At 31.3% G+C, this 23245-nt stretch overlaps 2 protein-coding genes and 1 pseudogene across 3 annotated transcripts; all 3 read left to right on the top strand.

Moving 5' to 3' along the window:
* The first annotated feature begins 8381 nt into the window (after positions 1-8381).
* On the top strand, positions 8382-12758 carry LOC110724303 (protein PIN-LIKES 3-like). Its single transcript, XM_021903729.1, has 10 exons — positions 8382-8879; positions 8978-9057; positions 9236-9360; positions 9733-9854; positions 10097-10264; positions 10361-10453; positions 11158-11258; positions 11381-11433; positions 11533-11718; positions 12179-12758. The coding sequence occupies exons 1-10, from the start codon at positions 8742-8744 to the stop codon at positions 12304-12306; spliced, it is 1194 nt and encodes a 397-aa protein (XP_021759421.1). The 5' UTR covers positions 8382-8741; the 3' UTR covers positions 12307-12758.
* A 581-nt stretch (positions 12759-13339) lies between these two features.
* LOC110724315 (protein PIN-LIKES 3-like) lies at positions 13340-16441 on the top strand. Of its 2 annotated transcripts, XM_021903735.1 has the most exons (10): positions 13341-13596; positions 13737-13816; positions 14319-14443; positions 14539-14660; positions 14899-15027; positions 15117-15209; positions 15354-15454; positions 15555-15607; positions 15697-15882; positions 16144-16432. In XM_021903735.1, the coding sequence occupies exons 1-10, from the start codon at positions 13462-13464 to the stop codon at positions 16269-16271; spliced, it is 1152 nt and encodes a 383-aa protein (XP_021759427.1). In that variant the 5' UTR covers positions 13341-13461; the 3' UTR covers positions 16272-16432. The 2 variants fall into 2 exon arrangements, with proteins under 2 accessions (XP_021759434.1, XP_021759427.1); XM_021903742.1 differs by lacking the exon at positions 15697-15882 and having other exon boundaries at positions 13340-13596; positions 16144-16441.
* Positions 16442-18043: 1602 nt separating this feature from the next.
* On the top strand, positions 18044-22757 carry LOC110724293 (annotated as a pseudogene).
* The last annotated feature ends 488 nt before the right edge of the window (positions 22758-23245 follow it).

Raw genomic sequence — 23245 nt, 5'->3', positions numbered from 1 at the left:
TGCTTATCATGGGAAAATTATTATTTGTGACACGTACTAGTGTAAAGTTTGCAAGGGGAAAAAACTATTCGTAACACATAAGTAAAGTTTGCCACGGGAAAAGAGCTACTCCTGGCACAAATGTAAAGTTTGCCACGAGAAAAGCGCTATCCGTGGCACAAGTGAGATAATTGCCACGGGAAAATAAATGCCCGTGGCATAAATTAATCCTCTTATTTAGGTATTGTATTATAGTTCATTTTTCCCGTGGCTAGATGAAATTATGCCACGAATTTGGAATTCCCGTGGCATAATTCGTGGCACAAGTGATGATTTGTTGTAGTGTGACTAAATCATTGACATCTCAACCTGAAATTTGAGCATATGAGAGTTAATGAGATTTACTATTCATGTTTGCAAGAGAGCTATCGTGTCAATTATGAAACGTCTAACGAATATCAATGGAATACTTATGTGTGAGAATGTTTTCTTATGGTCCAGAAGAACCATGGTTAGCGTATATAATTATATGTCTCATATTATAATTCATATGAGATTGAAGAACGACATTGATAATATCAAGTTTTGACATCATATTATTATTAAAGAATGTTTGATCAAATAATGATCATCAATAACGACTTCCAGCAGAAGTCATAACCGCATAAGTTTTAAATCAACTATTGAACAGAGATTTGAAATAATGATATTAGAGATAAACACATGTATGGTGAAATCAAGACACTTCACATGTTTACGTGAAGACTTGAAGATGCTATTTCAGTTTAGGAGGATCGAAGATCGAGGAATGATACTATTCTGCGTCATATGAGAAGACACCTAGCCAGGCCATATTGGATTCACTGCAGCACTAGATAATCTCAAGTTTTGTATTCATCAGGGGGAGAAAATACGCGCTGCACTCTTTTTCCCTTAACCATGGTTTTGTCCCACACTGGGTTTTCCTGGTAAGGTTTTTAATGAGGCAGCATCTCAAGCGTATTACGAAGAATGTTGTACTCTTTTTCCTTCATTAGGTTTTTATCCTACAAGGTTTTTCCTAATAAGGTTTTAATGAGGCACACTCTTCGATAATGGACATCCAAGGGGGAGTGTTATGAAATATTGTGTGGATATCCATTATCCTCCTTTATCATTCTGGAATGTTCTAGATCCCGGGTTTATTGTTATCTAAGCAAACCCTAGTTATACTGTATGTATATATATCCTCACTCTATGGAATAATATTGACTGATCTATTCTCTACCCTACTTTCTCCTCTTTCTCTTTAATTTATAACATATTAGGGATTTTCTGGATACTCTAGGATATTATTGTGATTTATTTATGTAACATATCTTGTGAAAAGATATGATAGAAATAACACTAATTAAGTGAACCTCTATAAAACTGACTACGTGATCTTATAACACTAACGAAGTAATCCCTTTACCAAATAATCTCTATTATCATACACTAATAACGAATTGAAGTAACTCCTATGATGATTGAGCACACTATGTGACCATCCACATATAAGAATTAATATTAGCTCTTAAAATTATATTTCGTATATAATTAGGCTTGCGAAGTTGTTAGGGGAGACTTTTTCACTAGTGGAGAAATAAACTAGGCATTTTATGATAGTTACAGAGTAATTACATTTTATGAAGTATAAATGTATATACCCAAAAATTAGGGTAGAACCCGCCAAATGAGTGCAACATACGAGTGAGTACAAAATATTTAGTTGCTTTTGTTATTTGTTTGTTTTTGTTTGTTGTATTAATGTGCAGTAATTTTTTAATTAAGTGGCAAATTACTGTCATTAATAGTAGTACAGAGTAGTAAATAGATACAGTAAAACACATGAAGTGTGCATGGAAATAGTGAATGAATAACCTCGAGAGATGGAATAATTAGGGAGACATTAACATTTAACAACATTATTACCAAAAAGCTACTTACTGTGCATGCACTAGATCCGAACTACCTGATCAGTCCGCACGTGTTTTTATCTTTCTTTCATTAAACTAGATTCTCTCTTTACTATTTTACACTACTAAGCAAAAGGTATAACCTAAAACCTAAAAGTTAATTTAAGGGTATATTGATGTCCCAATGTTATTTTAGACATGATCACATGTAGAGATTGACTTGTAAAATAGACATCTTTAGCCATTTTATTGCCCATGTATGTGTAATCCTTTAGATGTGACTTATAATGCATGTCGTTTTGTCAAGCTTTGCTCTTTTGAGTTTCTGAGCAAAGCAGAGTAGATTTTAGCAGAATAAAACAACTTCTAGAGAGCAAAGCGGCTTATTACTAAGCAGAGCAGAGTAGAATATATTTCAGCAAAAGTAGAGTATACCATAGTAGCTCAAAAGAACAAGGCTATAGTTAGACCGCTTAAATGATTCTAACAAGCACTTGTACTTAGGGGTGAAAGTTCGGTTTTCGGTTTGGTTTTTTGCCCAAACCGAAACCAAACCACCAAATTTCAGTTTCTTGATTTTGCAAACCACACCGCACCACTTTAGCTTTGAAACCGAACCAAACCAAACCACCTAAATTTCGGTTTTCCTAAAAAAAACAAACCGCACCGAATTTTCCTCTCAAGCATCCTAAACATCACATTTTACAAAAAAACCGAACCAAACCACACCAATTAAAATCGAACCAAACCAAACCATACAAACATCCCACCTAAAACCCACCTACCACCCACCCTAACCTACCAAAAACCATCGAAACTACCACCACTAACCACCCACAGGCCACAACAATGCCCACTAACCACCACTAACCACCCATAGAAACTATCACCACTACCACCCACAACAACCACCAAAAACCACCTTATCACCACCCCTAACCCAGATCCGCACCCACCACAACCCACAACCCACCTTATTTCACCACCCTTCATCCTTTCCACCCAAACACTAACCCTAGATCGACCCACAACTACCTATCACCACTGCAATTCAATCTACACGGCTACGCCACCATAAAAATAAAGTAGGAAAAAAAATTCAAATCAAATTAAAATTAAGAAAAAGAGGACATACCTCACATTCCACCGAAAAACCTCGAATTTGGGTTTTAAAGGTCAAGTTCGACCATGAAAACACTAGATCTAGTGTTTTCATGGATGAATTTGACATGAAAAACCTTAGCTACTCAGTTGATGGCTTAATAACGTTGTAAATAAACTTGTTCGCTGTGGGCTGGTGGGGAAAAGAGGAGAACATAGTGATGGAGAAGAGATCAAAGAGGAGAAAGAAAGGACGGAGTTGAGAAGAGGAAAGGAGAGAGAGGAAGAACTAAGATTCTGAGAAGAGGAGAGAGAAAGGGCGGAGAGGTGAGATCAGGAGAAGAAGAGGAAAGGAGAGGTGAGAGACTGAGAGTCAGATGAGGAAGTGAGGGATTAGGGTTTTTTTTTTTCCTTTATATACTTAGGGTAAAAGTGTTGGGCTAGGGGGCTTTTGGGCCTGAAATTTCGGTTATGTTCGGTTTTTCGGTTTTTCAATTTCTAAAACCGAAACCAAACCGAAATATTTTTTTTTTCAAAACCAAACCAAACCACTTTCGAAAAAAAACCGAACCATATTTCTTATTCGGTTCGGTTTTCGGTTTGGTTCGGTTTTAACCCAAATTTGTTTCACCCCTACTTGTACTCATATGTGAACAGAGAATTAGGCAGGCGACTAAGTTTTTTTTATTTTTTTATTTTTAATTTTAGTTTTTTTTAGGCAGGCGACTAAGATTTTTTAATTATGATATTTTAATTTTTTAGGCAGGCGACTAAGATTTTTTTTTCCTCCTTTTTAGTTTTAATGTTTCAGTTAGAAAGAAAATTATAACTACACATTTCAATGTCTAGACAATTCCAAGGCAGATCTACTATGAGGCCTGATTATGGCATGGGCCTTACTAATAGCATTTTTTTTTATTCAATGAGGTGTTTTTTTTTTTTTTTTTTTTTTTTTTTACCGGTAAACTACGGGGAGGGGCCCCATCCTATCTCAGGAGTGGGGCTGTGAGGAGTCGAACCCCCATCACATGGGGGGGGGGGAGATGGAGGGACCAACCATCTCTCCATCCCCTCACTCCTCAATTGATATCATGGCTTTGAAATACGAGTAAATACTCTAGTTTGATGGATATATTTGTTTATATAGAACTCTGTCCAGTATTTTTATTTATTTCTATAAATTATAAGAAATTAATACATAGAAACTAGATTCTAACAAATATCCCACATATAAATAATGTAAAAGTTAAAGTGGGACATTTATTTTAAAACAAAGGAAGTATTGATATTAGTGGACAACATGACATAAATCAATTTTGATCGAGCAAAAAAGCTAAGCCATCATTCATCAGTTGCCCTATCAACATTGATTAGTAATGAACTTCTACGTAGGGCCTGTTCTCATTGACTGAACTCAGCTGAACTGAGCTGAGCTGAGCTGAACTGAACTGAAATGAATATTTTATAAGAGAAGGAAATTAGGAGCTTAGCTGAACTGAACTGAACTGAATTGAATTTCAACGTAAGAGAACAGACCCGTAGTTGTAATTGTTATTAGTAAGTACAATATTGAGAATAATTATACACAGTAAATGTATATTGATACTTCATGAGAGAAACTTCAATATTACTTCCAGAACATGTAAGGAATGGACAGATGAATCAAAGCCCAATAACAAGCCCAAGCTTAAGCCAAGTCTTTATTGTCTATAGATATTAGATAGTACTAATAGCCCAATAAGGTGTTATACTAGCCCATTGTTTATTAGATTATTCTATCAGTAAACTTGTAAGTTTTTGAGAAAAGTTGTCAGTGTCAAAAGTGTTGTTATTAGTATTTCTTGTACACTCAATTGGGAAAGAAGCAAATTGCAATAAGGGGCGGATCTTTGTTTGGGCAGGCAAGAATCTGACCTCCCTAAGTATTTTTGAGTTGTTGATTATATGTAATTTGATAACTAAGGGCCTGTTCATATTTACTGAACTGAACTGAACTGAACTGATTGGAGCTGAACTGAACTGAACTGATTGGAACTGAACTGAACTGAAATGAGAGAGGGAAATTAAGAGCTGAACTGAACTGAACTGATTGGAGCTGAACTGATTGGAGCTGAACTGATCTGAACTGAACTGAAAATAAGTAAATATGAACAGACCCTAATACGGAGCAATTATATTATTGTATATAAAGTTGTAGCATAGACGTATAGTGGTAAATTATTGTTATCTTTAAGTAAAAGGTTAGGAGATTAAACCTTAACCTTTATTTTTTGTGGCCTATGATCCACCAGTGACCGTCAATAATCGACAAAATGAATGAATGTACCTTAGATAGCTTTAATAGTCTTGAAAGTGAAATATATATATATATTCGAGATTTGATATAAAGTGCACTCTCCTAATTTACAAACAAGAAAATGAAGTGAATAGAATGGCCAACAACTATCAAATTACTCTTAATTTAAATGCATTATCGAAAATATTTGGTAAAATTATACTCCGAAGACAGCTTTTAGCTAATATTTCGTTTTAAATTATGTGTAACTCTGTCTTGAAAGATATTACAAGTAAAAGTTAAGAAATTAATAAGTATATAGTTATTATAATAACATTTCTTTTGAAATCACTCGTACTAGCTTTTGTTATATATTGATCATAAGAAATTACATAATAATGTACTTTTAGGATCTTGTTAGATTTCTTTTCATAGTGTAATTAAACTTTTTCATTTTTATTTATTCATAGTGTAATTAAACTTTTTAATTTTTATTTATTCATAGTTTAAGATAATTACGAATAAATTTAAGTATTTGGGTAAACTGTAAACGTGATAAAAAAAATGTATAACTAATTTGGGACGGAGGAACTAATAAGTATAGTAATCACTTTCTATGATAACACTATCAATTTTCAATGAAATGATTTTGTGCACTTTAAATCTTCCAAAACAAAAAAAAGTGCACTTTAAATTATTTTTTTAAACACTCTAAATTTCGCGATTTTCACTTCTATTCATTGTTATTAACATTCTAATTTAAATCTTAGAATTTTATGATTTTACGATTCATGTATGTCATATGATTCGATTTACGATTCTACCCGATTTTATATAAAAAGTATTTTTCTTAACTAGCGAAATCCTTATAAGATTTTTTACATATCTTTTATTAGAAAGTTAGGAACATTTGTTAATAGATTAGTATAGATAGGCCTATTCACTCAATCAATGATTTTTTTTGACAAACATTTGTTTATAAAGGTGACAGTACAGAATTCAAGAAATAAACGTATCTTTGATAGGTCCATCTTGCGATCAATAATTTTCATTTAACCTTATTCGATCACGAAATTTCTGAGCAACTTCACATGAAAGAATTTCCAATAATTAGGCTGCATAAATACGGAGTATTGGAGTAACATCTGCTGTCTACATTCTACAACAGTTTTAAGTAAAGTTGAACTTAACAAATATTTTACGTAATTATCTTTTGGCTTTTTGCTGATTAATGAAGATCGTAGAGGAATATGTAGGGGTCTGATGGAGAGTGAAATTATGTGGTATAGAAGCATAAGAATTAAATTACCTAGTACTGCACTTCAAGTGAGAAGGTACGAAGTAATTTTTTATTATGATTTTTTTTTTTTTTTTTTTTTTTTTAAAATTTTAAATTTTTTTAGAATACTAGTTTGTGGTATGAAACGTCAATTCGAAATTAACAGTCAAACAATACCATTGGATATATTCTGAATTCTAATTCTATTTTTTTTTATTGGTGCAGATTTCCAAAATAATACCATTGGATATTCTAAAACCTAGTTCTATTTGATTGTTGTTACCCCCACAAAGGGAATTGCCGATTGATGACTAGCTTGTAACATTGTACTACCTTCGTTTTTTACTATTTGCAAAATTAAAATATTTTATCCCTCATTAAAAAAGCTAGCCTCGTTGTTGCAAATTATTAGAAATAGAAACATTGATCATCTGCTTCATAAATAATGTCTTTTTATTGCAAATAATAAGAACGGAGGTAGTATTAAAAACACTGATCAATAACTGTCATGATTAATAATTTCCATGAATCAAATAATTTGCCGTGTCCTATTCACGTTATATAAGTAATAACTAGCCTTTTAGCCCGTTCGATGCACGGGTTCATATTTAGGTTATTACATATGTAGGTATGTTTTTCAGTAGTTGAAACTTTTGATATGAAATACGAAGTAATTGTTTCATTGCTAAAACTTAAAAGGAAAAAAAGAATGAGGGTAGAACTGGGGAAAAAGATAAAGGAATTTAGTTACATATATATACATGAAGATTATAGGATATGAAATGACATATTGGTTTAAGTTATATTTTAAGTCTATTAGTTGAAAAGACAATTTTAATATAATTCAGTTCATATGTTTATGTGATTAATATTAATTGGTTCAACTTTATTTTATTACGATGGAAATGAAACACTTTATTTTCTTAATTGAATTTGCAAGTTATAGAATGTATAAAGACTTAAACAAAAAGATTAAAAGGGGTGACATGTGTCATATGTGGTAGTGAGTGACTTGTGATGACATGTGTCATATGAAAAATTATGATTTGTGTTTTTAAATACTAATAAGTATAGATAGATATAGATATAAATTAGTGAAAACAAATAAAGGTAGTAAATATGATTTAAGTTTAGTTAAAATAAATTAAGTTTGGAAAAATTAATTCCAGTTAAATAAATTTTAATTTATCTATAATACCTCACTGTTGAGTAAGGCGTACTATGTATTTCTATATCCTCATGAAATGCGCATTAAGGACCACCAGATCAATTGTAACCATGTACCAACTCAATTTCTTTCGGCACACTTTATCCTCACTTATGAGCACCTCGATTGAGAAAACTTGGAAATACCCATCCGAAAATTACTTCCGAAGAAAGATGCATCTTAAGACTACGTTTGGACAATCATACTTGACTATGGAGTATTTTAACATATGATGACTTTCCTAAAATAAATATGTATTTGTTGGTATAAGTAGTACGTACATCAAATCTTATATATTAAAGTAAACATAGGGAATATTACATAATTAGTAAAAATTAGCTAACTTCAAAGAACCAACAAAAATAATAATGAATGACGAAGAAAAAAGTTATACGAAGTAATCAATTTAAATATCCAAATTCAGTAAAATTTAATACGTAGTATTATTTAGTAAAAATTATTTTAGAGTAACAAACTTCAGGTGAAAAGAACACGACTTTAATTAATGGACACAATTGCTAATGGGCGAGACTAGCTAGAAATCTAGAATACACCATGACAATACATATTGTAATGGATGATGATGTGATGAATTGCCTCGAAAGGGAGAGATATCCTCCCATTATCCCAAGCCTTGTCCTACTTAATTGACCGACATAACACTTGCTTAATTGGCCTTGTTTTTTATTCTAAAGTTACAAAATTTTCAATGAACTAATAGAATTATACAGAAAGAGGTTATTGTCCTATTGATCGATTGCTCTATGTCATTACAAAAGGATCGGAGTATCGTTATTTTGTATTTTTAGTTAAATACTCAAATGTACGAATCTATAAAAGGTTTTTGTCTCAACATATAATAGTATGTATATATATGTTGTGAGATCGAACAATCAATAGTAATAGTAGTCGGGAGGAAACAAGAATTTGAGTTAGTTAATTTTTCTAAAATAGTTAGAAAAAATGGGTGCAACTATAAATCTATTAGTGATGGCTTCAATGCCAATAGCAAAGGTGCTATTACTTGCGGCCATTGGTTCCTTTCTTGGTTTAGATCACGTTAATATTTTGGGTGAAGATGCTCGTCACCATTTGAACAAAGTAAGTATAAAAAGTTCTGTTTACGTTGATTTATTGTGTGCATATATGATTTTTTTTTTTTCCCTTATAGAAATTTTATCATGTTTTGGTATGTTTAGGTTGTGTTTTATGTATTCAATCCGGCGCTTGTTACTAGCACCTTGGCAAAGACAATAACCTTTGAAAGTTTTCTTACATTGTGAGTATAATTTATGCATACATATACATATAAAAATTGGCGTAGTTTCAGCAATGATTTTGCATTGTTATGTACATAAACTTTGTAAATTTTTTTTTTTTTTTTTTTTTTGTAAATCATATGTTTGATTACTTATTGATTTAAAGAGCTAATCAATTCGTTAATTATGTGGTTGAAGATGGTTTATGCCAGTGAACATCTTTATTACATACCTACTTGGCTCAATACTTGGGTGGGTCCTTATCAAAATTACAAAAGCTCCAAGGCATCTCAAGGGCCTTATTATAGGAGCTTGTTCAGCAGGTAAATTCTTTGTGTGAATTATTATTTGCTTTTTTGTTTTGAGGATGAAGGATAATATATCAACTAAATATTATCATATAATTTCCTAAAATATAATATCCTCAATAGTATCCGCTAATAGGTTAAAATCCAGGTGATGATACCTACATAGTATTGGAGATCAATTCCCGTACATATAAAGTTTGTCCTTTATTTACCAATAAGGAGAATTTCCGACACATGAGACCTTTATTTATAAAAAGGAAATTAAATGGGATCACGTTATTGTCATTAACATTGGATGTTTTTTTAATATTCTTGCATCATATATTCATATTTGGTAGTCTTTATGTTTGATTCATTATTTGTGTTAAATTGATTGTGTGATAATAGGTAATTTGGGAAAACTTCCCCTCATCATCGTCCCAGCAATGTGTAGAGAAAAAGGAAGCCCCTTTGGAGATGTTGATGTTTGCCAATCATATGGTTTGGCATATGCTTCACTTTCTATGGCGGTAATAATAAAGACTTGTTTATTATTGTCTCAAATTATATTAATTTTTCTACGAACAAATATAATAGATCGACTAATTTAAAAGGAGCATATCTTCAAACATATATGTGTTAGAACACCGACTTGTTTCTCATTCTCCATCCATTTTCATATAATACGCCTTAATTTGAATTAGTAAGTTGCGCAACATTTGATATTTCAAAACTAATTATGCTAGCTATATTACACATGTATGTATTTCAGCTCGGGAATTTTTACATGTGGCTATACACATACAACATCATTCGGATATTTTCAAGGGACGTTATAGATGATGCAAATCACCCCGAAGTTGGAGATGAATCATTTGGAAACAACACAGAATTCCTACTTAAACCTACTGAATATTCTCTAATGACTCCTAACAACAAGGTTAGAACTTAATTAACTCAATACATCACTTCAATTCATCATAAACTTAATGTTGATTTTTTTCTTGTTTGTATGATGATAAATGTGTATTTGCAGATTCCAATGTCATCAAAGTTTCAACAATTGTTGTCCCAATTCTCAGGAAAGATCAATCTCAAGCCATTGTTTTCACCTTCTACTATTGGCGTGGTACGCTTCTAACCACTAACCAACTCAATTAATGCTTAGTCCAAAAACTTATTTTACCTCTTACCTAGGATAATTTTGACGTACAACTGTACAAGTCCCTTTTTCGACGTTGAGTAGGTTCAAGTACGGGTGGTACCTCTAAAATGAACAAACACTTTGGATAGAGGTGATTAAGATGGATTCAACCCGATTTTGGGTGGACTATGACATAAAAATTCAGTTAAAAGTCGGGTCGGGCTCAGATTGTTTTGGTGTAGGCCATTTATAAGCATTTAAAGCATATTTAGTTATTTTTTGGCCCAGTCCAAAATGGTTAGAAAAGCCATGTAGGCCTTTTACCTCAAACCTTGGCCCAACCCATATTAATGGGTTGATTCTTTAGCTTTTGGCTTACCCCTAACTCAGTCGGCCCATCCCATGATCACCTCTAACTTTGGCTGAGACCTAATTTTAGATAATTTAATTGATTTTAATATGATAAAATGTAAGTGGGTATTTTTGACATTAAAAATCCTTACAATTATATGATATATGTCTGATCGATCCGTGAAAGAGATATTTCATACAGAGTAAAAGTTTGCAACTCTAAATCTAATCGTCATCACTTACATCATCCTAGCCGTCTTTTTAAAATTAATTACAACATTTAATACTACTTTATTCTATGCTCATGATTGATTGATTAGAATTTCTTGATTGTTCAGCTAGTTGGATTTATGATTGGTTTAATTCCTCCTCTGCGGAAGTTGCTGATTGGTAATGATGCACCTCTCCATGTAATTCAAGATTCAGCTTATATGCTTGGGTATAACCGTATAACTTAACTAACGCTTTCTAGTCTCTACTCATCTTAATCCCCTTTACCATAATATATATGTTGCTTAATTTCTTTTTAATGAATACTCTCTCTGTTCGGAATTAATACAGGGATGCAACTATCCCAACCATCACGTTAATCCTTGGAGCAAACTTGCTTCTAGGTACGTTAAATAATAACTCCGGCCAACCATTATTTTCTAATCAATTTGTTTGAGAGTCCTCACACTAATAATATAATAATTTAATTGTTTTTTTTTCAGGTTTAAAGGGATCCCAAATTCAGTTTAGAATTGTAATTGGCATAGTAGCCACACGTTACATATTACTTCCCTTACTCGGCATCCTTATAATTAGAGGAGCTATTCGCGGTGGTATTCTAAAATGTGATCCCTTATTTCAGTTTATTTTGCTACTTCAATATGCAGTCCCGCCTGCAATGAACATAAGTATGTTATTCTAACCATTGAATTTTTTTCTTAAATATGTGCATTTGATCACCATACACCAATAATATTTTCTAACCATGGTAAACATATTCCTAATAGTAATACATATACTTCGTATATACGTGCATATCACTATCTGTCCAAATTTGAAATCCTATTCATACTTCCCTGTAAGTCCTAGAGACTAGAGAGGGTGGAAGTTTCCCAATTAAAAGTCTTTAGGACGTGACACTTGATATGCTGCCTAATGAGTATTTGTAAGCGCATGCTAAGTTTAACAACACTTTATTGTTGATAATCCTTAATGTCACGTTTTATGTTAAATTGTTGCAAATAATATAAAACGAAGATAGTAGGAATTTAATTACCACCTAATAATTTGTCGTGTATCACCTACTAAATATATGTTAGTTTATTACGTACGAGTAGTTTTTAATGGGCGAGCTTTGAAAAATGACAGGCACAATGACAGAGCTATTTGGAAATGGTCAAAGTGAATATTCGGTGATATTGTTGTGGACGTATGGTCTAGCTGCGGTTGCACTCACTCTTTGGTCCACTATCTTTTTGTGGCTTGTGGCTTCTTAGTAACTCTTCATTTTGAACTACTTTCCCGCTCACTAATCCACATATAGTACTACAACAAGGTCTACAACTTTACGGTTCGCATGTGAGAGGGGCAGAGGGCATGCGCTTAAAATATCGAAGTTATATTACTTCTTACAAGTAGGGGAAAAATTGGAGATCCCGGCCTCTTACAAATCCCGGTCAACTTTGGTTATGGATCCCCTTTATGAAATATACACTATCAAATGCTATACTTTTGTATTATAGATTTAGTGGTAATATACAGATAAATATATATACGTACATGAGTACTCTACATATATATTGATCTTCAATCTTTATAGAGATGTATCTAGACTAAATGCTAGCTACCTTAGTTGGTTTTATCTGTTGAATTTAAGTATTAGGATCAAATTTCATTTGGATTATTTGTCGTTCAAATTAATAGTGTTATGGGATTTTGGAGATGGTAACTTCACAAGCCATTTGTTAGCTGCATTCCCTATCTACTAAAATTAGTCTAATAGCCAAGAAGATCACCATCACTTTCCTCACAAAAAAAAAAAAAAAAAAAAAAAAAAAAAAAAAAAACCATCACCTTATAAATTATTAACCGCATATGCACACATCAATATGCGCGCATCAATTTTAATCAATAGTTGATAACATAAATGCTTTGTTTTGCTTTAAAAAATGATGACACGTAAATCAAGACATTTCTTAATATGAGACATTTTTTTTTTTTTGCCAAATTCGAGTTCAATTTAATTTGGATCTATAGGCCTAAAATAAACCCCAAATTAAATATTTAGCGGAATAAATTTAGTATGTAAATCGAGAAAAAGAAAGTAAAAAAATCAAGCCTACTTACGGCTACATAATGACAAAGTCACCATATGGTTATTAATGGTACTAGAGGGTTACAATGAGTAACTCTTTAGAGAAGAGGGTACAACTTGGAAAAGTCAATAATAGAGAGTATCCAAATAGAGTATGTACGTTGTGCAGTTTATAATTTATATGATTAATCATTTTTATGGACAATAATTGAGTAAGTACATATAGCTTCTTTAGTACACTTTCTGATGTTCTCTTGTATAAAGCTTCTTCTAAGTTAATAAACAATAGTATAGTCATAATTCCCATAAGCTAGTGAAAATTACACTAGTTGAAAAAATGAGTACAATTAATCTATTTGTAATGGCTTCGATGCCAATCTTGAAGGTGCTTTTGATTACTGCCATTGGTTCATTTCTTGCGTTAGATCGTGTTGATATACTCGGCAATGATGCTCGAAAGCATTTAAACAAAGTAAGTACTTCGTATATACTTAAAGATCATAACATATAACATCGTTTTTTGCCTTTTAATATAAGAAATGATGTTCATGTAGTTTTGTAACTCATGTTAATCCATTGTGAGTTATGACTTGTTTTTGGTATGTTCATCAGGTTGTGTTTTTTGTATTTGGTCCGGCACTTATAGCTAGTAACTTGGCAAAGGCCGTCACCTTTGAAACATTTCTCACTTTGTGAGTTTCTAATCATCTCTCCTTAACTCCTTTAGCTAATATTTCTATTTGATTGATTACTCTGTATAAATGATGTATTAAGGGCCTGTTCTGATTGACTGATTCGAGCTGAACTGAACTGGACTTATTGAACTAAACTAAACTTAACTAAAAATTTTATGAGAGAAGGAAATTAAAAAATGAACTGAACTTAACTGAACTGAACATAATCTGAAGAGAATAGACCCTAAATAACATATATACATCCGCTTCACTAAAATAACTACACCTGTATTTTTACTGTTTACGTACAACTTTGATTATTATCGAATATTTTCATTATAATGATTAGACCCTACGTAATAGTATGAGTGACTAACTTTTAGCAAGCCTAAAATTTCATAATTTGACCTCATAAAGTAGTATATTCCACATTATTTAGTCACTTGAACAATTTTAGCTCTAGTTAATTTTTTTTATTTGCGTAGTTAATTAGTTGTTGATTTTGTTTGTGCAACTATAGGTGGTTTATGCCAATAAACATCTTCATTACGTATCTAATTGGTTCCTTACTTGGGTGGATACTTGCCAAAGTGACTAAAGTTCCAAAGCATTTCAAAGGCCTTATTATAGGATCATGTTCTGCAGGTAAATCTTTACGTATTCGTGTAGAAAATTGTACGAATAGCTAGCAAATGATCATGAAATTAAACTAAGTTTTTTCGATTGCGCTGTTCTAACAGGGAGTTTAGGGAAACTGCCCATCATAATTGTCCCAGCAATGTGTAACGAGAAAGGCAGCCCCTTTGGTGCAGTTGATGTTTGTCATTCTTATGCTATGGCTTACGCCTCACTTTCCATGGCGGTACGTTTATTAAACCCTACAGGGCTCTTAATTTAAATCAAATGTACCAAAATCTCATTCGTCGTTTAACTAATTTAAGCTCACAAAGTCATGTTATTAGTACCATGCATAAAACATACAAGTATTTAATTAGATTTTGGGACGATATGACAACTATTATTAAAAGGAGACAGTAACGTACTATGTAGCTAGTGATGATGTTTACGAGTACTTATGTGGTTCAGTCGTTGAATTTCAGTTGAATGGTATATTTATCTGGGGGTACACGTACAACGTCATCCGGATATCATCAAGAGAGATTGTAGACGAAGTAGATCAGACATCACCAAACAGAGAACCTCTGCTTCCATCATCACAGAACAACCAAGTTAGAGCTTCACACCCCTTTAATAATTTTCTGTGAACATCCTTAATTTTGATGACAATTTCATATTTGATGATTATGTTGAAATGCAGAGTTCATTATCATCAAAAGTACAACAATTCTTAACTAAATTTCCAAGAAATATCAATGTCAAGGCATTTTTAGCACCTTCTACTATAGGAGTGGTATTACTTTAACCCTCAATTTTATGTTTTATCCAAAATCTAAACTCGAGTTTAGCTTGGTGTGACGTAGTAGTCCAAAGCTAAGCTTCCCTAAACTCGAGTTTTGCTTGATTCATTAACTACTACATTTTGATTTTCTTGCAGATAATTGGATTTATGATTGGGATGATTTCACCACTGCGAAATCTGCTGATTGGTAATGATGCACCTCTCCATGTTGTACAAGATGCAGCTTACATGCTTGGGTATCGGCTTTAACCAATTAACGATCTCAACTTTTCTAATCAGTTACGAGTAATTTTCCAACAAATAGACTAATTTACACATAACAAAATTATATTGCAGAGATGCAACAATTCCAGCCATCACATTGATTCTAGGAGCAAATCTTCTACCAGGTATAATACTTGACATAAATCCGGTTTTAACAACCAATAAGGCATTATATTTTATCAATTCACACAATTAGGTTGATGTTTTTCTTCAGGTTTAAAGGGATCTCAAATACAAATTAGAACTATTATATGCATAGCAGTTGTTCGATACATACTGCTTCCTCTGCTAGGCCTTGTTATAGTCAGAGGCGCAGTTCATGTTGGTATTCTACACATTGATCCCTTATTTCAGTTCATTCTTCTGCTTCAATATGCACTCCCACCTGCTATGAGCATAAGTACGTTACGTACCTTCACTATTTCATTTGATCTACATTCCTTAAATTTTTTACGGTCATAAATGATCATTATTAATGTGCATGAACGAACATAAGTGATAATTAAATTTAAGGAAAATAATAAACATACTCCTAAGGGCTATACCATTTAAATTTAAATCGCTCGATGGTCCTTAACTACCCAATAATTTATCATTTATCGTGATTTAATCTGTCGTATGTTACTCCGTATTAATTAGTGGTGTTATGTGATATTTGTAGGCACAATGACTCAAGTGTTTGGAAGTGGCCAAAGTGAATATTCAGTAATTTTGTTGTGGACATATGGTCTAGCAGCGGTTTCACTTACACTTTGGTCCACGTTCTTTTTATGGCTTGTGGTTTCTTAATTTTGTTTAGTAATCACCATATAATGTGTTCCTAATCAAAATATGTACCGCCATGCGGGGCCATGTGAACTAATACTTAATTAATGTAAGTGTTGTTGGATTAGTTTCAATATATATTATTAATATATAAACTTATTTTAATAATACGGAATATTTATTAACTTTTACAATTAGAGATATCATTGGTTGAAGGTGCTTTAATGTTCTCAATTTTTTTACAAGTCTCATTAGTCCTACACAGCTTCGTTCCTACTCTCTTCATAAATACAAGTATTTTATTAAACCACCATAGTTATATAATGTACTTAGTGGGCCGAATTCTGGCCCATCTATCTCTAATTTGCTCACGCTTAAAAGATAAGGCATCACTTTATTCACTAATAAAAAATATAAATTTTTTGGTTGTAGGTTTTTTTTTTTTTTTTTTTTTACTTGAAAAAAGATTGATTCATAAAAGGCATATGACAGATTTATAGAGATCGATATCAAATAAATAAACAATTGAATCAATTTAAAACATCCTTGCAACAAAAATTACAATCATTGTTACAAAGCATATATCATTCATAACCTCTTTCTTATTGTTATAATTTGCAATCTTCTTCGACGAGAGAGTCTATCAATCAATCAAATGTGTTCACATGATAGAATTATTTAATCATTGTACGTAGTAAAAATAAAAGAAATGAGGTACTTGATTTAGTTAACTAGGGCGGCTAACGTCGAGCCATAGCTTGCCATGTGCACCATAACTAGCCATGTTCGTGGAGGTCTTTTTGTTTGGTCTTATGTCACAAATCTAGTCATTGATATTTGATAGTTAACATTAATGGAGGAAGGTGAATATAAATAAATTAAATATTTTTATACACCTTCAAATCTTTGTACACTATATATTTATAAGAGTTAAGAAAAAAAAAAAATTAACATCAATGAGAGCAAATAAATAAACAAAATTTTAGGAATCGATATAAATCTTTACACACTATCCATAAGAGTTTGCTTGAATTTTATAAGAGGTAGCTAGGGAAGGAACAATATGTTTACTTCAATATGATCGGCAACATAAAACACATTATTATTATTATTATTATTATTATTATTATTATTATTATTATTATTATTATTATTATTATTATTATTATTATTATTATTATTATTATTATTATTATTATTATTATTATTATTATATGTTAAAAGACTTTAGGTAGGCACTTGTACCATACTCTTCACTCCAAAAAAAAAAAAAAAAAAACTAAATATTTAGTAAAAATATGTGTTATTTAGAAGAAAAAAAAATTTCAAAGGGTTTTCAAAAAAGAATCCGTAAATTTAAAGAACAAATACAACATTATATCTTTCGGGTATGTTCTCTTCAACTTAATTTCAGTTTAGTTCAATTCAGCTCTAATTAGTTAAGTTAAGTTAAGTTCAGTTCCTAATTTCCTTCTCTCATAAACATTTCATTTTAGTTCAACTCCAATCAATTCAAATCTGTAAATCAGAGCAGGCCCTTAATAGTTAATTTATTCATGTTTGAATGATGATTATTTCACATAAAAGTCCAAAACATAACTTTTAAATATAGATGCAGTTAAAAAATATTAAACAGTCAAGATAAGTTAAATTTATAAAAATTAGTTTTAATCGATACAAACTATATATATATATATATATATATATATATATATATATATATATATATATATATATATATATATATATATATATATATATATAAGGTTTAAAAAAACTGATTTGAAATACATCACTACAAAAATTACTTGAGGGGGGGGGGGGGATTTTAGAGCCACAAGAGTGGATGGTGAGTATTGATCACAAAATTCCTTGAAATTGAGAGGGAAACTTAAAGTACCTGAGCTTTTCCTCACACTCACAAATTTTATTACTCTACTTGTCTAAACTGATTTCATCAACTCATTACTCCTTTCGTCCCTTAATTATATGCCTATTTTTCTCTATTATGTGAGTAATAAATGAAAGAATTAAGCATATAATTAAAGGATGGAGGGAATAATAATTTTGAAAAGTTGATGAGATGAATAACACCTTAAACATATTTTAAAATATTGACCAATGACAACAACAATTGCTCAATTACCATTATCAATTTATCAATGAAGTTAAATCAACTACTACCTCCGTTTTTTTACTATTTGTAAGAATTGCAATGGTTAGACTTTTTTCTTCTCTAATTTATATCAAATCGTTACAAATAATATAAAATGAAGGTAGTACTATATACAAATGCAATATCACCATGGCACCAATCTAAAGTAAAGTAACGAAAAATTAAAACAATAAAGTGACTTCCTTCAATAGCAATTATTTTAAATTTTTTAAAAGCGAAAATTATCCTAACTTCATAACCCTAATATAAAACTCCAGTTAACTATACAAAGGAAAGTGTAAAAAGTCAAGGAACGTGTAAAAAGTCGGGCAAATATTTATATATTCTGCATGCGTATATAAAGCAGCTATTTCACCTAAATAAAGATACAGTATAATTTAATAATTAGCCAGTCATATCATAGACTTTTAGGATCAAAACTAAAATAAATTAAAATTATTACAAATTAATGGGAGATAGAAAAAGGAATTTAATTTGTTAATTTCACGAAAGTTGGGAGAAAATAAGGAAGATAAAATGGGATTAGTAGATTTGTTTGTGGTAGCATCATTACCGGTTGTGAAGGTTCTATTAATCACTGCCCTAGGCTTGTTTCTTGCTTTGGATCGTGTTGATATCTTGGGTGATAATGCTCGAAATCACTTAAACAAGGTTAGTATTGATTTATTTATTCTTATTATAGCTAGATTTTCGATTATTATTTGGTTAATGGAATATGTATTTGATTTATGAAAGGACGCATGCAGTTTTATTCAAGGCAGTGTTTAATTTATTACAAATGCTAACAATTGTTAATAATTAAATTGTCGCCCAAGTTAAAATACTTAATTAATGCAAGTATAGTATATGTTTGACTAATATTGTTGGTTTTTAGGTTGTGTTTTATGTTTTTAACCCATCTCTAGTTGCAAGCAACTTGGCAAAAACGGTCACTCTTGAAAGCTTTATTACCTTGTAAGTGGACTTTAACCCCTCTTATTTGTTTCTATCCCAATTTTCCTGTTTTTGAAATTTTGTTTTCTTTAGAATTTGAAGCACTTTATTAATTAATTAAATTTTCTATTTTAATTTTCATAGAATTTAAATTATTTATTTTTAATGTAGGTGGTTTATGCTTGTGAACATATTGATAACGTTTATAATAGGGTCAGGACTAGGCTACCTTCTTGTGAAGGTTACAAAAGCTCCAAAGCATCATAAGGTTCTTATAATTGGAGCTTGTTCTGCAGGTTAATTATATATGATTCAATTCCATTATTATTTTTTTTAATTTAAATGAGCATGTATGTTGTTCATAATTAATGAAAAAAAAAAGTTACAATTGAAAACAGGAAATTTGGGAAACATGCTTATCATTCTAGTCCCTGCAATGTGCAAAGAAAAGGGCAGTCCATTTGGAGCACCAGATGTTTGTGAGATTTATGCTCTATCTTATGCTTCTCTTTCCATGGCGGTATGATTATCTTTATCACTTGTGAAATTTTGCTATTATAAATATAGCCTAGAGGGGATAGTTGATCCTGTTCTACTCATTTCATATTCACTTTATTTTCGATTAATAAGTTCAAATTATAACTAAATTAAGTTCATCAACTAATGAATCCAATAAGGTTAATTAAACATATAAGCATAATTCAAGTAAATACTACCTCCGTTACTTATTATGTGCTACAAAAGAATATTTTATGTGTCATAAATAATACCCCTTTGTTGCACAAAACAAGAAACGGGGGTAGTAGTTTAATTTGATCTCATCCTATTCCCAATTTACATTTATGAAATTTGGATGACGTATATTGAATGATACTTAATTAAAAGTCATAATTTCTTCTCAAAAAGTCCATACGTATTAGATATTTAGATGAATAGTTTCATGAAGAATATTACAATTAGTCATTCGATATATTCATATATTGTGTATTAAATAGACCAAATGAATAATGGTGAAACAGAGGAAGTATTGGTTTTGTTATTAGATTACGGAGTATTTGATTTGTTAATACTATTTCAGATCGGGGCAATATACTTGTGGTTATATGTTTACAACGTTGTACGAGTCACGGCTAATGAAGTAACGGGAGAAACGAGTACAAAAATTAAGGAACCCCTTCTTCCTTCCAATACTAATTATGTCTTGGCTTCCGGAGACCATAATCTCATAAGTTCTTCATCGGTAAAATTCTTGCATTGCTCTCTATATATGGTTTTCCTTTTATCTATAGAATTCTGTAATTTGATGAACTATTTTGAATAATATAAATATGGACAGATTTCATTAACAGGTAGGTTAAAACAATATGTCATAATCCTGTTAGAGAAGATCAATGCCAAAGCCATATTCGCACCATCAACTATTGCAGCGGTACGTACCCTATTTAACACTTTTTTTTTGGTACATCTTGGTCTCATTTATTTTTTGAGTAAGTGTTACACATTTAATTATCCACACTTTGAAGTGTGGATGTAATATGAGCCCCCTCATATTTAATACTTGAAAGTGGAGAGTAAGTGAGATTTGAAGTCATGACATTTGTGTCATGTTGGCTCTAATGAACCAGCTCAGCTATAAACTAAAGCTAATGGTTGGGATCTGATTGATATACTCTATCATTAAACGCTCTTAAGCTCCATTTAGTGTACTTAAAATTCCCCCTTTGAAAATCAGTCATTAATTTTGTATTTAGCCCTTTAACAATTCATGTGTCATATGTTTTGAGAATTCTGTCATAGCAAATTGGTAAGGCATATCATGAATCAATTAATGTGTATCTAATGTAGGTACTTGGGTTTGGCATTGGAATGATGTCTCCAATCAGAAATTTGATGATTGGCAATGATGCTCCCCTCCACGTAGTTATGGACTCGGCATTATTACTTGGGTATGCCATTTCAATATTATACGCTCATAAAGGGGCACACTATTAAATCGATAATAAGGAGATAGAGATTGTTTAAGCCGTACATCACACAGTTACTAACCTAGTTCAATTCATAATATACAGAGATGCAGCTATTCCAGCGGTTAACCTAATACTTGGGGCCAATCTCCTTCAAGGTTATGTTTTTTCCTTCCAATCTTTTCAATCGTACAATCTCTTCGAATTATTGAGTACGTAGTAATGTAGTATAATACTAGTATATATTGGATGTTTTTAAATATGTTTTGTTTATTTTGTTGTCAGGTTTAAGGGTTCTGGTATTCAACCTAAAGTTGTTATTGGAATAGTTGTGTCTCGTTATATAATTCTTCCTCTGCTTGGCATTCTTATTGTTAAGGGTGCGATCCAAGCTGGTTTTGTGCCAATCAACAATAAATTATTTGTATTTGTTCTTTTAGTTCAATATGCCCTGCCACCAGCAATTAATTTAGGTACGTCATTTATATACGATATACTTCATCTGTTCTCTTAATATTACAATAATTATTTTATAAAGTTTTACAAATATGTTTTCTCTCTTAATTTTTCTCCTCATCATACGGGTCTTTATTTCACAAACATGACCATAAATTACCATCTATAATCAAACAAATAAAGCTGAGCTTATTCTTGGGTTTATACTTTGTAATGTTAATTTTAAGATGAATATGCATAATAGGAACAATGATGCAGTTATTTGGAGCTAGCCAAAATGAGTGTTCAGTAACTATGTTATGGACTTATGCTTTGGCATCTATTTCTCTCACACTTTGGTCCACATTATTTCTCTGGATTGTCACTTAGTACGAAGTACCTTGTAAGTTTCTAGTACCAATCTAAAAATTGGTTTTTTTTTTTTTTTTTTTTTTTTTGACTAACTTATGAATTTGTTCTCCTCGTTTAAATGACAGTAATCCATCAACGTCCGATTATTATGGATCAGAAATTCTTTTTTTTTTTTCGACATTGTTACAAGGCAGAAATCGAGAGATGTACTTGCATTTTTTACATAGACATCAATCTAAAGGACGCAAATTTAATTTCATCAATTTGACCCACTAAATAGGCTCAATGGTTTCTGCGTTATTAAAAGTGTGGCTCCATTTGAATAAATTTGGGAGGCTTATGTACTTTGTGAGATGAATGAAATTTCTAGGAAATAGAGCTATGTTTTAATTTTTTTTGGACTAATTTGTTAATTTTTTTTTTAAAAAAATTGTATCTATCTATGCTAATGTACACCACATTCCGAATTGATAAAGAAAGACCATCTTTAATAGCAAAGGATATTACAGGATACTTCATATAAGATTTTTTTGCTCTACTCCCAGTAAAACAAACAATCTTGAGTATAACCACTAATAAACTTTTTTTTTTTTTTGAATAGACCAATAAACTTAATTATATCCTGTAAAAAAGGAAAAAAAAAAAAATATGTTATACATAACTCATAGGGCTACATATAAGCATTAAAAACAGTCTTATTATGACAAAAATACACTTATTACACTGATATATGTGTGTAAAAAAAATTAAAAAAATTCTGAATACGTCATCGTTGCTCAAACTCCGTGTAAAGTAATAAGCACAAATTTCAGTAATACAGAATACAAGGAAAGCAATCACAACTTCATCCACAAATTCTGTAATCTTAAAGACTCAATCACGTATGATTCTCATGTCTATTCTTAGTTGTCAATATCAATCTCAATATCTCTCTTCACTTCTCCTTTTTATTCTTCTCTCCTTTTCCAAATTCAAGAGAAAAATTGTTAATCTCCAACCAAAAAAACAAATGGGGTTTATACATTTATTAGTAGTAGCATCAATACCAGTTGCGAAAGTGCTATTGATAATAGGTGTAGGAATGTTTCTAGCATTAGAGCGTATTGATTTATTGGGTG

The sequence above is a fragment of the Chenopodium quinoa genome, unplaced genomic scaffold (assembly GCF_001683475.1).
Source record: "Chenopodium quinoa cultivar QQ74 unplaced genomic scaffold, ASM168347v1, whole genome shotgun sequence".
NCBI classification, from domain to species: Eukaryota; Viridiplantae; Streptophyta; class Magnoliopsida; order Caryophyllales; family Amaranthaceae; genus Chenopodium; species Chenopodium quinoa.
The sequence above is the reverse complement of the archived record's forward strand: the minus strand, read 5'-3'. Positions and strand labels throughout refer to the sequence as shown.

Bases quoted from the DNA above. Each gene is read 5' to 3' on its own strand.
- LOC110724303 (XM_021903729.1), top strand. From the start codon at position 8,742: ATGGGTGCAACTATAAATCTATTAGTGATGGCTTCAATGCCAATAGCA. The intron at 10,454-11,157 runs GTACGCTTCTAA...TTGATTGTTCAG, and splicing joins CACCTTCTACTATTGGCGTG to CTAGTTGGATTTATGATTGG. The intron at 11,259-11,380 runs GTATAACCGTAT...GAATTAATACAG, and splicing joins GATTCAGCTTATATGCTTGG to GGATGCAACTATCCCAACCA.
- LOC110724315 (XM_021903735.1), top strand. From the start codon at position 13,462: ATGAGTACAATTAATCTATTTGTAATGGCTTCGATGCCAATCTTGAAG. The intron at 13,597-13,736 runs GTAAGTACTTCG...TATGTTCATCAG, and splicing joins CTCGAAAGCATTTAAACAAA to GTTGTGTTTTTTGTATTTGG. The intron at 15,028-15,116 runs GTTAGAGCTTCA...GTTGAAATGCAG, and splicing joins CATCATCACAGAACAACCAA to AGTTCATTATCATCAAAAGT.